We start from the raw sequence: 17,265 nt of genomic DNA, 5'->3' as shown, positions 1-17,265 counted from the left end.
ATTTTCTGTGTTTCTTACTTACTAGGTCACCTCCCTACCTTTCCTGCTTCTACATCACTAACTAACTGCGGCTCCATCCACTTCCAACATGCTCAATTCATCCTTTTGTCTTGTTGTAGAATAAACTGGACAACCATCCAACCCCACTCCCCAAAGCCTACCCCAGACACTTGTTTTTTTAAATGTATTCACAGGATGTGGACGTTGTTTGTTAGGCAACACTTATTGCCCATCCCTAATTGCTCAGAGGGCAGTCACATGTTGGCCAGACCAGGCAAAGATGGCAGTGTCCTTTCCTAAAGGACATTAGTGAATCAGATGGGTTTTTCCCCAACAATCAACAATGGATTCACTGTCATCATTAGACTCTTAATTGCAGATATTTATTGAATTCAAACTCCACCATCTGCCATGGCAGGTTTTGAACCTGGCTCCCCACAACATTCTCTGGGTCTTTGGATTAACAGTGCAGCAATAATACCACCGCATCACCTCCCCTTCCACAGCATCCCAACTGGCCTCCCTGTAATTCCCAGATTGTTTGTGTTTGACCTGCTGACTGACTGTACCCAGGACATGGATGCCTGGAAACTGTCAGTACCAAATGCCTGACCGACTGCAGCCAACTGTTTGGACTGGAATTGGACAAGCTCCTATCTTGACTCCATTACAAACTGGCCTACTTTGATTTTTAGACATGGCTGTTTGGTTGAGGTGCATACAGTGTGTGTGGGCCACGTAAGCTGCCAGCACATTCTGCAAGTCTGATGTTGACATAGTCTGGTATCATATAGTAACATATCCACCCCTTTTACTATTCAGTATTACACACCATGACAAGCTGAATGAGGCTCCCTCTAAAAAGCAATTCATGCCACAGAGGGTGGCAGTCTCCAATAAAATCATTGACCACTGAGTAAGCGAGATATGTGCCATAAAGAGTATCCTACACAGATGCATGCGGTGTGTATATGTCCTTGTTCACCAATAATCTGGTATTAGCACGCAACTTATAGGGCCACTGAACTTCAAAGTCTAGTGTTGACGAGCTGAAATGGTGTGAGAGTTGGTCCGGGAGCAGCCATGCTGAAGTAGTGAGGCTTGTGGTTGTCGATGGCAAATTGGTGGATGAAGTGTGGACGTGGCTCGTGGCCATGGTGCTTGCAGGGACATTGTGATGAATACTGAGTTGGGTGATAGCCGGGAAAGGCAAGCGATGAGTTGCAGCTACCAGGCTCCCACTCTACTGTGCAGGTTGATACTTTGTGCTATCCAGTTTCCCAGGGAAGGAGGGCAAATTGAATGATGTATAGAAATGATCTACTGGGCAAATGTATGGAAATACGATGGCACTCAATAGCAAGATTCTGAAGTTGACATTAAAAATCTGAGGGGAAAATTGTGAAACCATTTCTCAATGTGAAGATTCTGATCCTTTAAAAAAAATTCTTGTATTTTCCCAACTGTATTGCCCACACCACACAATGAAGGTGACAATTCAGGCCATGGAGTACAAAAGCAAAGGGACTGTGGTGGATCTATTGAAATAACTTGTTCAGCCTCAGGACGAGTAAGTGATGATGTCCTGATCAATCAGAGTCAATCTGAATGCTTTAAAATTTAACACGTCCTGTCCTGCTTAGAGGAGATTTCACAGAGATATTCAGCATCGTAACTGGTCATGAGTAGATAGGAAAGCCTGCTTCCCTTTGGCAGTAGTCAAGACCTGAAGTTATCAACTTACACTTGCTTGGCAAAAAAATAACAGAAGTGACATAAAGAAAACATGTGCTGAGGATCTGGAGTTGACAGTTTGTGACTGTGGTGGCCACAGGTTCAATAAAGGCTTTTAAAGGAATTTTATGCCATAATTATCTGAAAAGAAAAACACTTTCAATGCGATAGGGAAAAGGCAGCAGGTTCGGGGATGGGGCTGATGCAAATAGAGACTAGCTGAGGAACTCCTGCAGAGAGGTGCCATGAACATAATGCGCCAAATGGCTTTCTGTACTATAGTCATTATATGATTCTATGAACAGGTAAGGGCACTGTACAATTTGAACACACCAACCCATGATATGATCAGACAATTTTTAAAAGGACTTAAAATAAATCCTTAATTTTTAATAGCAACTTGAACTTTTTTGTTTTTTTATTACAACATTGCAATGTACAGTAGCATCAACTTGATATGAATCATAATTCATGCAATACAGATCTATTCTCGATGTGATTAATGGCTAGTCATTAAATCTATTAGTGGTTTGCCATTGTTGTCTGCTTCAAATATTCCAAAATGTTCATCCTGTGAATTGAAAACAGCAGGAATCTCAAGTCTGTACCACAATTCCTTAAAATCTGTTTTACTGTGCCAGCTGTTCTGTTTTCACTGCTGTGTTGCTCATTTTGTCACTATCAATTGTTATTTGAGTACCTTTTAATTCTAATTTTTAATATCCTTTCAATAATTATTGGGGATTTCCACTTCCCTGACTTTATTCCTAATAATGTTTCACAATTTAAAAAGTACTCAAAAACAAAAATTTAAATGCTACCTTAATTTTCAATATGGATCCAATGAAACTATCCTTTACTCATTTGGTGTTATGGAACTTGAGTATTGCTGGAAAACACATTTTGTTGAAACTTTTCATCTTTCACTGTTCAAGATATTTCACAAGAATACAAATTCAAGGGGGAGAACAGCATATACTTGATGAGAAGAGAGTGCTGATTGGTTGGAAAGTAAACAAAGTCATTGATAATGTAGTTGAGGATAATTGGAGTTAGGACATTACCCTGAGGAACTCCCTACAGTGATGTCCTGGGACCGAGATGGTTGTTTTTCCAGCAACCACACTATCTTCCTTTGTAATAAGTATGACTGCAATCAGTGGAAAATTTTCACCCTGGCTCCCGTGAACTTCAGCTTTGCCACACTTGATCAATTACTGCCTTGATGTCAAAGTAAGTGACTCTCACCTTTCCCCTTGAGGTCCAGTTTTGGTATGTACATCTTTAGCAACTCCTAATCCCCTGTAAAATCATGACCTCTGTTCTCTTTTCCACCAGTAGCACAAGGCTTGTAATTCTATATGAGAGAACCTGAGAGTGATCTCTACGGTCTAATGCTTTTTTTTTTCCACTGAATCAAAGCGTTCATGTGATTGTCCTAGAAACTAGTTTAGTCTTGGTGAAACTGCTCTTCAAGGGATGCAGGCTAGCTTCTTGTGACGTAGACTCAGAGTCTAGTTCTGAGCATGCAGTGAAGCTGCAATGCATTTTGTACTAGGCTGCATTCTATTATCATACTAATGAATGGATAGCATGAATGTCACATGTTGCCTGCCTCAATCAATGGGATTAAGGCTAATCATGCTTTATGGATTCTGAATCTGACAATGGGATTCATCTCATTTTTGAAACTGAAACTTTTACTCGATTGAAACTACAACTGAAGTAGTTGACAATACGTAATTTATCTAAGTAAGTGCAAACTGTAAACAGAAGATTTTTAGAAAGTTTTAAAGTAATTTACCCAAGAACCTAAAATGTATGCAAAATCACACTACATCCTCCTTGTCAGTTTGGTGTTATATGTCTACATGAGCAGAATGTCAAATGCCCATAAAATTGGATGAAGGAAATTAAAATCAATACCTGAAATTCCCACAGAGATTTAAAAGGGCATGTTAAATTAAGTCTAAGTAGTAACACAGGTACTGTAATTGGTCTCACTCGGAAACTGTTCATAAAAGGTATCAGTACAATACAGGAGATTAGAAACTTGACTTTTTTTTCTGCCTTGTTTTGCTAAATGTTTTCTGTTTTTTTTTTAAAATCTTATTCTGATGCTGATATCACTATTTCATGAAAAGCAAAAGTTCACTTGCTACAATTTATCCTTTTTTTTTACCTCCTTGAGGTTTTTCATTTTGACTTGTCAGACTAAGATTGCATTTAGCACTCAGCAACATTTCAATATCATACAAATCTTATCTTAAAGAATGTGTTTTTTTTTGTGTTGTGAGCATTGTCAGTAAAGAGATTACTTATTGTTCAATCCTAAATACCCGTGTGATGGTGAGCAGCCTGCAGTTGAGTGGCTTGCATTTCAAAGTGCAGTTATCCCATCAACCATTTTCAATATTCACTCATTTCACTGGTGCATAGCGGCAGATATGTGTACCATCTATAAAAAACACTGCAGCAATTCACCATGACTCCTCTAAAACACGTGACCTTTATCACTTAAAGACAAGAACAGTGAATGCTTGAGACGACCACTCAAGTTCTCCGTCAAGTCATACACAATTCTGACTTAGAACTATATTGTCAATCCTTCACTATTGCTGGGTCAAAATCCTAAAATCCCTTACTATCACCTTTTGTGGATGTCCCTTCGCTCCATGACTGCAGTGGTTCGAGATGGTCATACACTACTACTGTCTTCAGGGGAATTAAAGATGGACAATAAAGGCTAGCCGAACCAGCGATAGTCACATCTGTAAGTAGATAAAAACAATCAACCACACGGTCTGGGTGTTGAGTCACATGTGAAGTGCTCCAGGTAAGGAAAGCAAATTTGACTTCTTGTAGCACACTTGTGAACCAAATGGGTATTTAATGTTAACCTTGTAGTTTTGTGATCATTAATAATTCTAGCATTTTGTTCCAGATTTATAATTGAATTTTAATTCCACAAACGTAAATGGTGTATTTTGTATATATGTCTAAAGACCATTAGTCCAAGTCTCTGGATCAATAGTCCAGTAATATTACCACTTTGCTACCGTACTCACATTTCCCAAAATAAAAATGATCCAAGCCAAGAAAAATCTAAATTGTGTCTAAGGCACAACTGGAGAGAATAAGGAGTAAAATATTCAGTTTGACAACTATGCTGGAAACGAGGTGCATTGTTTTACAGTTTATCTCTAAAACGATTCATTTCATCACCCTGATTAATTGTCTTGTCTGTATTCTCCCTGGTAAATTATTCAAAAAATTATTTAATCATGCAACAAGAAAAGCTTTTACTGAAGCAAAGATTGAAACGTAATACAAACAAATCCTACAAATCAACGTATAATGAAAGTAACTAAGCTAAATAGAATCATTAAATGTCCATCATGTCATCAATGATTATAGTTATTACAGCAGGTCAAAGACTGGGAATTTTGCGACAAAAAGCTCACTTTGTGACTCCCTAAATCCTGTCTGTTATTTGTAGAGTAGAAGTTGAAATTATGATGGAATATTTTTCACTTGCCTGGGTGGGTTGTAGCTCCAATAGCACTCAAGAAGCTTGTCCATTCAGAACAGTTTGATCAGAATCTCACTGACCAGTTTAAAGGTTCATTCTCTCTACTATTGCTACAAACAGACTGCCAGATATACCATCCAGAGCTGCAACTCTCAAGGCTGCTTCAACGGCACCCTTCAGACTCATGACATGCACCACGCTCAAGGACGAAAAAAAAGCATCACCCACAAGTTGACATTTCAGATTGGGACCCCCAAACCGTGAACATTCCTGCTCCTTTGATATTGCCTGGCCTGCTGTGTTCCTCCAGCTCCACACTGTTATCTCTGACCCCAGCATCTACAGTTCTTGCTATCGCTGAGTGAATTATCACCTACGAGTTCCTTTCCAAGCCGCACACTATTCTGAGTAGGCAAATTAAAATCCTGGAACTGTTGTGCTAAGATTACTGATGGTGTACATGCACCAGTTGAACTGCAATGGTTCATGAAGGCGATTCACTACCACCTTCTCATGGGCAATTAGGAATAGCCATCAAATGTCGGCCTTGCCTCTGATCCTCATATATCCTGAAAGAATTTTTAAAAATCAATTACGTCAAGAGCAAATTATGTAGGATTGAATTGTGCTTGCAGCATTTCATCAGCATTATAACTTTGTCAGTAGGACTGGAATTACCACCTTTTTGAAAGAGACTGCCTGGTTTATTTTTGACTAGATGTATGATACAGTTCAAAGTCAGGATGAGGCCATGGAGACAAGGGATGCATTTGATGTCTGCCTTCAAAATTATGTTCACTCTGGAACAGTAATGGCAGATTGGAGGGTAGCAAATGTAATCCCGCTATTTAAACAAAAGGAGGAAGGAGGAAAACAGAATTGCAGACCAGTTAGTCCAACAACAGTCATGAGGAAAATTTTAGAGACTACTATAAAGGATAAAATAACAGGATCCTTGGATAAAATCAACAGGGTTTGATTAAAGTCAGCATAGATTTGAGCAAGGAAAATCATATTTGAGAAGCCTACTGGAGTTTTTTTTAGAGGTAACTATATAAGAATAGATGAGGAAAAACCAGTGGATGTGGTGTATTTGAATATTCAATGAAAAAGAATTGATTTAAGTCCCACATAAGAGATTTGTGTCAAGATTAAAGCACACGGGATTGAGGTAATATACTGTTGTGGAAAAGAATTGGTTGCATACAGGAAACAGTAGAAATAACTGGGTCACTTTTGAGTGGCAGGTGGTGACTAGTGGGGTAACACATGGATCAATGTTCAAACACCTGCCAATCACAATATATATCAATGATTTAAATGAGAGAATTGAGTGTAAAATTTCCAAGTTTGCTGATGATACAAACTAGGAAGAATTGTTAGTTGTGAAGAGGAGGCAAAGCAGCTCAACACTATTTAGATAAACTGAGTGAGTGGACAAGTGCATAGCAGATGCAGTATAACATGGATAATTGTGAAGCTGCCACTTTTAAAGGAAAAACAGTGACAGCGTATCATTTAAAAGATTAGATTGGAAAATGTTGATACTGCAAAGGCATGTGAATGTCCTTGTACACTGGTCACTAAAAGCAAGCATGTGGGTACAGTAAACAGTTAGAAAACCAAATAGTATATTGGCCTTTAATTGGCCTTTGACTACAGATGCATGTATGTATTGCTGTAACTATCTTGATGTGACCAAACCTGGAATCTGCAGATTTGGTCTCTTTACTGGGATGGGGGGGAAAAATTCTTCTCAGAGTGGGAGTCCAGCAAAAATTCACCAGGCCGTATTCTGGGAAGGCAGGTAAGTCCCAGGTAGAGGGGTTGGGTAGATTAGACTTGTATTCACTGGAGTTTGAAAGAATGAGAGGCAATCTCATGGAAGCATTAAATTCTGACTGGATGCAGGGATGATGTTGCTCTAGCTGGGGAATAAGTGTCCATGATATCCTGGTACAGCGTAGACCATGCTGAGAAACAAGATCAGCCATGATCATATTGAATGGCAGTGCAGGTTAGATGGTCTGAATGGAATTCTCTTGTTTCTGTTTTCTATGTTTCCAATTGCCAATGCTGCAACTACAGAACTATGGGGAAAAGCAGATTCAGCTTTCTCTTAGATTTAAAAACAGAAAATGCTGGAAATAGTCAGATCTGGCAACATCTATGATGACAGCAACAAAGTTACAATATCAGATTGATGACCTTTCCTCTAAACATTACAATTTATTGATTTTTGGACATCATAAAATTTAAGTAACACAATTCTTTCAAATAGGATAATGTCTCCATTAAAAATAGCAGAAATATCCTGTCATATCAATGGCTTAACATGATTGCTGTTATTGCCAATACTTATCTCTCTCCTATGGAAAGAAATTGCGATACTTATTGGACAGTTAATGCATTTTTTGGGGAATTCCTTGTCTGTAATTTTATTAAAATCTGCAAGGCCTTTGTGTTAGGCTATTTTAAATTGCTGCTGTCTGTTTATTACTGTTCCTTGACTTGCATCACATAGCTTCTAAATTAAGTAAAAGGATTTTAAATTTTGTATTTATGGTTGGAAATTTAATCTCGTATTGATTTTTGGTGTTTCAGTTCTTTAAATGTTGCATGATCCAACTTGCAGGCATCAAATTGATTGAAAAAGCGCATGAAGTTTTTTTTTAACTTAAAGGATACTCCAGAAAACAGCAGTGTATATAACAGAATAATTGCTCTGAGCTTTCATTTCCCAAAGGCCGCCTCAATTATCTTCTTAAGACTCCAAAGCAGAAAATGAATAATATTATTTTAATGAAAATTCAAGAAAGCTGGATATTTCCCTGCAAGTATTAGAATGTGCAGTCCATTTCAAGTGGGAACGAGAATCATTTGAACAAACTCTGCTTGAGCATGTATGTCGTTTTGACACTTGTTATTGTTCCAAGATATCTGAGGCTGTGTTGTCAAAGTTACCATGGGTGAGCTGGACAACTATCCTAAGTAGTATTCACATAACTTACACGGTGTGGATGTTGATCTTTTGTGGAAGTGGTGGTAAATAATTGAGAGTTGGAGGAAATCCACCCCTTTTGATTCGACCGTCTGCCATGGTAGGATTTGAACCTGGGTCTGCAGAATGTTATCTGGGTCTCTGGATTAACAGTGTGGCAGTAATACCACTAAGCCGTCACCTCCCATTATGAAAAAGTATACTAAACAGAGTGAAAAGAAATGAAACTAGATACACTACCCACCATTGACTAAGGTACAGGAAGTAATAATGCAATACACAGTTCAATCAACCCTTCCAAAACCTACTTATTAACATCCGTTGTTTGTGCCAAAATCATAACTGTCCCATAGACTATTCAAGTAACAACTTATCCTTGCATTCTTACGAAATCATCTGTTACAAGGTCCCAGGTATCACAAGCACCATCACTGTTGGTAAGACAGGTCATACCTTGCAGAAGTGGCAGTACAGTGTAGGTATTTTTGCTCAATCCTATCATTTAAAATACTCGACCAACACCGTGGAAATGTTAACAAAACTCTGGACTTTTAACAGGACTTTTAAAAGTTTTTTTTAAAACAAAGGCAGCTGGGCCATGCTCTGGGGAAATACACAATCATAGCAGCCTGGAACCATTGCTCAGTTAGAAAATCCAATTCACACCTCAACTCTAAAAGAACAGTAAACCAGACCTAAGACAACAATATAAACTAGATATTATGGAACGTTTACAGATACGAAGTCATCGAACTTCAATTAATATTCATTCCAAGAAATACCGGACATTTCACCTAATTGAAACACATATACACCTACTCTAAACTATCAGGAAGGCAATTCACCTCAAAAGCAGGGCAACAACTGAAAAGTGCAGATTTTTGGCACCAAGAGACCTGCAAGTTAGTATAATTGCAGGACCTAATCTCACCTGGGAAGAAAAAAAGAGCGGAAGAAAAACGGCGATCAGCCTCAAGAGCTATTCCCCACAGCTACCAACAGGAGAGGAATCCAGAGAGCTACCGCACTGAGAGACTCCTACAGTCATCTCCAACCACTGGCCACCTACCACGACCTGCAGACCGAACAACCAATGACCTCTGAGAACCACCGACCCAACCAACACGACAAGGCTTCAGACACATCCTGAGGTGAAAACCCGCTCGCGAAACCCACCATAAAGTAAGAAAACCAAAGTACTAGCCGGGTACATCCACAACACAGTTTACCACATTAGCGGACTCAGGCCAGCTGTAATTCAAAACACGTCTATCCCGAGTGGTGAGATTATTTCCACAAGACCCCAAAGTATCCAGCCTAGCTAGCAGGAAAGGGAAGGTGGTTTGGTGACAGGTGCAGGGCGCCCCGAGGTTAGGAAGTCTGATTAAAGTGTTTGTGATTGAAACAACTGTTTAGTTTCTAATAGTAAGTAACCTGTTAGTAGTATATTTAAGCACTGCCCTCTGAATAACTGATGATAGTGTTAGTTTCACTGTTTTGTCTTTGCCTTATTTTTATCTCTTGTCTTATATTCAACTTTGTATTATTTCTCTGTTCAGTCAATTTGCCTTTTATTTTGTGATTATAGTCCCCTTTGTATTTATTAAATGCAGAGATTCTTTACGCTTCTGCCTTCTTCACTTCACACTCCTAAATTAAGTCCAGTGTCAGAATCAGGTATGGGCGGGGGGGAGGTCGGTGATCTAAACCACCTAAAACAGCAGCAGTTTTACTGATTGTACAAAACCCCTACAACCGTGATATATAATCAGGAAGAAGTTCTCCTGATATTCCTTAACATTTATTTAGATTCCATGCAGTATCATCAGCAGATACAAGCACTAGAAACCTTCCTTCTGATGATCACATACTGCTTGCCATCAGTTCATGAATCAACTCTCCCACCACAATGAGCACCACTTGGAGGATGCACTGAAGGTGGCAAGGACATGGAATCCACTTTGGTTGGGGACTTTAGTGTCCTTTGCCTAGAATGGCTTGGCAACAAGACTACTGACCCAGTTGGTCGAATCCTAAAGGATCAAGCTATTGCTGTGCCTGAGGCAGGTGGTGAGATCAAAGGGAAAAATATATTGTAACGCATTTCCAGCATTCTATATACAGAAGAAGCATTTGTCTGTGATAGTATTGATAGCAATGATGCAACAGTCCTTTTGTTCTCCCAAAGTGGCTGTGAGCCAAACCAAGTTGTTCAACTACAGCCACAAAATTGGCATTCACCTGCCAATATAGAGATTTGCCCAGCTATACCCTTGTACTAAGAGCAGGACAAGTCTATCATGAACAATAATCCCCCTGTCAGCCTATTCTTGAACATCAGCAAAAGGGTGAAAGGAATTGTTGACAATGCTATCAAGCAGACCTGTTTAGCAGTACCCTGTTCCCTGATACTCAGTTTGGGCTGTGCCAGGGCCATTCAGTTCCTGGCCTTGTTATAGCCTTGGTCCAAACATGGAGAAAAGACCTGAAATGAAAGCAGAAATGAGGGTAACTGCCATGGACATCAAAGCAGCATTTGACTGAACATGGCATGAAGGAGCCCAAACAAAATTGGAATCAACAGGAATGAGAGAAGAGAATCTGCTGGATAAAGACATAGCTAATATAAAGAAAAACAGTTCTGATTGTGGAAGTTCAGTCATCTTAGGCACAGAACATCACTATAGGAGTTCTTCATGGTGGTGTCCAAGGCCCAACTATAATCAATTGTTTCTTCAATGATCTTCCCCTTCCATCATCGGGTTAGAGGTGGAAAAGTTCACTGATGATTGAATAATGTTCAGCACCATTCCTGACTGCCGAGAAACTAAAGTAGTCCATGGCCAACACAGCACAGGCTGGACAACATTCAGGATTGGGCTAACAAGTGATAAGTAACATTTGCAACACACAACCGCCAGGCAATGACAATCTCCAATAAGGGAGAATCCAACAATCATCCCTTAACATTTATTAAATCCACCATCTGCAAGACACAGGTCAGAAATGTGACAGAACATTCTCCACTTGGCTAGATGAGCATAGGTCCAATCACACTCAAGAAGCTTGATAATATCCAGGATAAAGCATCTTTCTAGGTTGTCACTTCATGTATTGTCCTAAACATTCTCTCCCTCCACCGCCCACAGTGTGTACCATCTACAAGAGGCTCCTGAACAACTCGCCTCGGCTCTGTAAACAGCACCGTCTAAACCCACAAACTCAACCGTCAAGAAGAATAAAAGCAGCGGATGTGTAGTACTTTGGAGGCTTCTCTTATTTTTTTGAAGTCTTGTTTTAGAAGAATTGTGGAAAAATGTATTTATATCAAATTCAGTGGTGACCCCTGGATTTTCTTTTAAGTGGTCAATGAAAGGACATAATGGGTCATTTATTTTTGAAAGACTCTTCTGGGAATTCACATAATTTCAGCTAACTACTTGGACCAGCTTCCTAGAAATCAGCTGCCCAGGTTTTATGAAAACCTTGTTTAATTAGTATTTCACTTGGATTTGGTTAAGTTTGCAGTTGTAGAAAAAGAATGTTAAAAAGTAGCTACCCAACTCGTAGCTTTCTTGTTCCTGAAACAACTTTGAAGTGAGTCCAGTATAAAAGCTAATTGTCCTTGTGAAGAGTGCCTTGAAGACTTCTCAATACTGTTTCCTGATTGAGCCGCATCTGCCAAAACACAGGAGACAAATACACATGCTAACGATTTGAATATTTGTGCCAAAATGGTGTTAAACAACCATATGAACATTCCATACTTCATCCTTTATTTTCTTTAAGAATGAATTATTATTGGCCAAAGTGATTGATATTTTTTCTTCCCCCAAAAGTGATTTGTCTGCAGAGAGAAATCCTTTTTTTCCCTTTTCCCTGGTGTGTGTCTGTGTTTTGAGTTACTTCAAACTGTTTGTTAATGACTTTTGCATCTTTGTTGAATAGGATTTGTTATGAGTTATTTGTAGTCATGTACATCTAGAAAGATACAGTGAAAAGTGTTTTGTCACCGCAATCCAGCACTATTTTGTGTTACATCAAGAATTAAAAAGAAATTATATAAATAAAGTTCACCTTCTGTACAAGGGGTCTTTAAAAGCAGCACCAGGGCTTCTGCAAGGTCTCTGCAAAGTGTCCTGGGCCTCAACAAGTCCCTTTTCCGGCTACAGCAATGACAATCACGCTCCAGGCATGCTGCAGCCAGGAGCCCATGCTCCAGGCACTGCCACCGCCACAGCCAAAGACCCACCAAGTCCATGCTCCAGGCTTCCTGTGGCTAGGAGCCCATCCTCCAGGCATCACCACTACTGCAGCTGACACCCCACTACACTCTTCCGGCTTCCTTACCATATCAGAAGACAAGGAAAAGAAAGAAAAAGAAAAAGAAAAAGATGAAAAAGGTGGGGGTGGGGGGGAGAGAGAGAGAGAGAGAGCGAGAGAAGGATGCCACTGACCTGGAATGGACAGGCTCAGGAGCCTGAACACTACCTACCGTGCCGGTGCTGCTAGCTTCGATCTGGTTTTGAACAAGTCAATAATTTTGTGTTTGTGAAAGCAAAATAGTTAATAGATGTCTTATTCTATATCTAATATAGTGAAAGCATACAATTAGCCATATCAGGAACTCTGCAAAACAATTCATTTATTTTGTGATCCATGGAATGACGGGACAAGATAAAGACAGTATGCACTTCTAATTCTGCTCCTCCAATTCTGCCATAGTAATGGGAACATCATTAGCTGAAAGCTCACATCTAAGCCACATACCATCTGGACTTGGAATTCCATCACAATTCCTTCACTGTCACTGGGTCAAAATCTTGGAAATACCTCCCCAGCAGCATTGTTGGTGTACATACGGCTGCTACAATAGACGGCAGCAGCTCAAGAAAACCAGTCACATCGATGAAACAGTAAATAAAAGTTTAATGAACTGATTTGATCCACGTACAAATATATGAAAAAATAGCAAGTACTCTTGTAAAACCACCACCCTTTGTTAAACTGCTTGGCCTAAACTAAGGTAAAACTCAAAGTCATTTCTGAAACAGTAATAGAAAATGTTTTGCTACATCATACCTCAGTTTTCAAAGGCATGTAAGCTTTGACTAACATGACTTGTGGCACATTCTGAAGAGTAACTCATCTGTTACATTCACTTCCTACCAACCTGATTGCTAAGAATAATCTGACATGGCCCAAAACAGTATGACAGGCTGAGAAGCATAAGAATAAGGTCAAATTAGTTTTTTTTTCACTTTGCTACAAGATATGAAGTCCTTATCATCTACATACCTTTTCACTTCACATTGTTGAGTAACTCAGATGATTTTTCATTTGTAAACGTTGTTGATCCAGGATGAAATGTACATAACCTGAAGATGAAAGCTAGTGTAACATTGAAGTTAAGTATGCATTTCATCGCTGAAATTACTCCGAACCAATTTTAACCATTAAAATAAAATGTCAAACATGTCCTAATTTTGATCCATTCTTGGTAAGATATCTGTTCATAAGTTTTAATGTAATATATATAAAAGGGTGCTGACAGTAGCTGTCTTATGCAAGATCATTTTCACTAACTCACTTTATAATGCAACCATGAACAAAAGAAAAAAGAATTGAAAGGTGAGGTCAGAGTGACTACTCTTTGCATCAAGGTAAAATTTAGTAGCAATGGAGTCAATGGGAATCGGGGATGGAGGTGATGTGCAAAGTAAAGTCTCTACTGGTCAGAGTCATAGCAAGAACAATGGAAGATGGAGGTCAGTCTTCTCAGTTTTGGGACATTCGTGTTAGATGTCCTCAGGGTAGTGTCCTAGACTTAACCATCTTCAGCTGCTTCATCAATGACCATCCTTCCATCCTATGAACAGGAGTGGGATGTTTGCTGATGAATGCACAATATTCTCTAACTCCAAGAAGAACGAGAACATCAGATGCAGCACAACCTTCAATTTTCTCTCCAAGCAAATCTTTTTTAAAACTGTTGTTTCACTGTCACTGAATCAAGAGCCTGGAACTCCCTTCCAAACAGCACTGAAGATGCATCTGCACCACAGGACTGTAGCAGTTCAAGCATGTAATTTACCTTCTCAAGTACAACATGGTTAGGGATTAGATGGTCTCCCAGCCAGTGAATGCCACATCCTGTGAAAGAATCATTTTTTAATAAAGATTTTTGTTGGCTAAATCATTGACAAATGTATAGAAAATAATTGATATTCTTAAATTGGAAATCCAGGAACATGATAGCTAAACTAAGTAAATCAATTTGAACCATGTACAATTACATGAAGCAATCTTGTAAAAATATGACCCTTTGTTAAACTAATCAGCATGAATTAAAATAGCTTTAGGGATGGAAAAGTTAATCATCTGATAATTTCATTCATGCTTATTATAGTTTTAAATTTTGGACTAAATTGAAAAACATTAAATTATCTGACAGCAAACTCATCTGTTTTAATACTCCTCGGTATTTGAGGTATCAAAGTTTACATGCTTCACTAAGATATCAGCTGAGCTTTTGTGATTAGTGACGAATGAAGAGCACTAGCCATTCCTTCCACTTCAAGATACCCACAGACTTTCTGTAAAGTGGAATAATTATAAATGCAAAACATCATTGAACCTTTGACTGGAAATTTGGCATCTGCAAGAACAAGACAAACCAGTATGTGTCTTCTTTAACTAATCAGTGTACAGAAACCTTACAGAGATAGTGGGTCAGATTTTTGTAGCATTGTTTTGCCTCTGGAGCCATTTACTAATGGTGGGATGAACCCACTTTGGGGATTTCTGCCTCCATCCCCTGTGTTGGTATATTTAGCCAACATGGGATTAGGGTGCAAGTAACAAGCCTACCTAACCTGACTGGCCTGATTTCTTGGCCACTTTGGGGCCTCAATTGATCCAGGACAATCGGGCAACCTGACCTATCTCCCATCTCTCTTAAAATGTGAGTCAGCTCAGGAGGAGGCAGGTAGGTGACAGGAAGGCAACCAGCTTATTTTTCCATTTCCTCTTCCTTCACATTAGGTGAGGTCCAGCCCTGTATGTGAATCTTATTAAAATGTGAGACTAATTGCTGATATGTTGAAAGTTTTGGTATCTATCCACTTCACACGAGTCTTTTTTCCAAAGTGTAGAATTGCTGATTGTATCTTACAAACTCCTTTACTTTCTTGGACCACTCTCTTCCTTTATTTTTCTTACTTTTAAACTCTTTATTCAGACTCTCAACTAATCTTTTCTGCCTCTTCTATGTGGCTATTATATTGAAGCACATGCCAACTGACAGTGGGCTTATCTGTATATTTGTCTAAATGTTTCCATCTGTTATGTAACTGTCACTCAAAACAGAAAGTCTGAATAACCTGGAAAGTTGAGATAACCTAATTATCTATGATTTCACTTTGAGAGTATACTAACTGATGAAGTTAAACTTTGAAAGCTTCCAACGGAACTCATTCAATGTTGAAAACATTGTTTTGAGAAAAAAGTATTTTTAAAAGGAATCCCTTTGACATCAAAGACACAATGAATTTTAATGGTCTACTTAACCTGCATGTAATCTCTGCATTTATTCTAATTATTCTAAAAACCACAGCTTATTTTTTTTCTTTGTGTTCACGGCTCCCATCATAGAAAATGGTTTTCTAAATGGCTCATTTAAGCATTATGTTCTACCTGCTCACAGCCCATGTGAGGTTAAATTTGAAACTAAAATCTCAGAAGCATCAATGAATATTGAACAAATTGCCTATACTTCCATGACAATATTTTAAACAATCTGTAAAGGTGATTTCACTTTCGCTTTTTAAAATATCTTCTATAGTTGTTAGTTCCACTGAAAGTATCCTACTTTCTCTTTGTTGAGTATCATCAAAAATAATCAAACATGAGATGGAGGAACAGCATTGATTCCAGGATAGGATTTTCCAGGAACCACAATAAAATCAGAATCTATAGGGTTGGATCTTAAAATGATCTGAGTGACATGGGCTACAGTGCGATGTGTGGCAGCATTGAGCAACAAGTATGGCAGGGCTCATGTCGATGTTGAAATCATGTTGCTCCATCGTTTCTGTTTTCATAAGTGGTGTGGCAAGATACTCACTAGAAAGCGGCGAGATGCCAACTGATTCTCATTATTGTATGTTAAATGTCCAACTCGACACACTAATATTCAGCCTCCCATCTTACCAAACAAATTTGATGTCAGGAAGACTTGACAAGGAAACCAGAGTTAGCACCTGATGGATTTAGCTTGCCGTTGGTCTGAACAACCTCCAAGTTGGACCTTGGGCACCAACATCTCAGGCATGCTCTATGGCAACCAGCCACATGCACCCCAGGTCCATGGCTATTGGTACGTGACATGCCAGCCTCTGAGAACCCTCATGCCGTATCTCCAATGCACTGACAGGATACATCTGTAACTCAATATCCAGTAACGTGTACGTTGAGTTTCAGCAGCAATTTCTGTTTCTCTTTCAGATCTCTAGCATCCAGAGTTCTTTGTTTTATTGTATCATTATAATCCTGCTGCGAGGACATTATGTGTTCAGATACACACGTCCAGCTCATGAACTGAACCAGTCTGCATCTTCACTCATTGTCATAGCAGTTACTCTGACCCTACCTGAATGCTCTCAGTATCCCTGCCATGCATTACTTTACTTTTCTGGGCTTTACTCCCTCAGCTGGAGATATCAAGCTCATATATTCTTAATCACTTGTGGGAGGCAGCCATTGCTGTCTGGCCAGCTTTTATTGCCTGCCCCTAGATGCCCTTGAGAAGGTGATATGAGCTGCCTTCCTGAACAACTGCAGCCTATGTGCCGTGGGTTGACTCTCAATGCTGTTAGGAAGGGAATTCCAGGATTTTGACCCAGCAACAGTGAAAGAACAGCAATATTATTTCCAAATCAAGATGGTGAATGGATTGTAAGAGAGCTTTCAGGTGATGCTTTTTCCATGTATTTGCTGC

The 17,265-nt window shown here is 39.2% G+C and overlaps 1 protein-coding gene across 1 annotated transcript in view; it reads left to right on the top strand.

The window, feature by feature from the left end:
* The window catches only part of LOC109911043 (low-density lipoprotein receptor-related protein 1-like), a 1,753,343-nt gene that overhangs the window by 1,497,840 nt on the left and 238,238 nt on the right, over positions 1-17,265 (top strand). The window contains exon 55 of the mRNA XM_048599379.1: positions 6,857-6,867. Coding sequence (XP_048455336.1) covers positions 6,857-6,867 — 11 coding nt within the window. The remainder of the gene's footprint in view (positions 1-6,856; positions 6,868-17,265) is intronic.

This window comes from Rhincodon typus, chromosome 7 (assembly GCF_021869965.1).
Source record: "Rhincodon typus isolate 14 chromosome 7, sRhiTyp1.1, whole genome shotgun sequence".
NCBI lineage: Eukaryota > Metazoa > Chordata > Chondrichthyes > Orectolobiformes > Rhincodontidae > Rhincodon > Rhincodon typus.
Note: the sequence above shows the minus strand (reverse complement) of the source record. Positions and strands in the feature narration are given on the sequence as shown.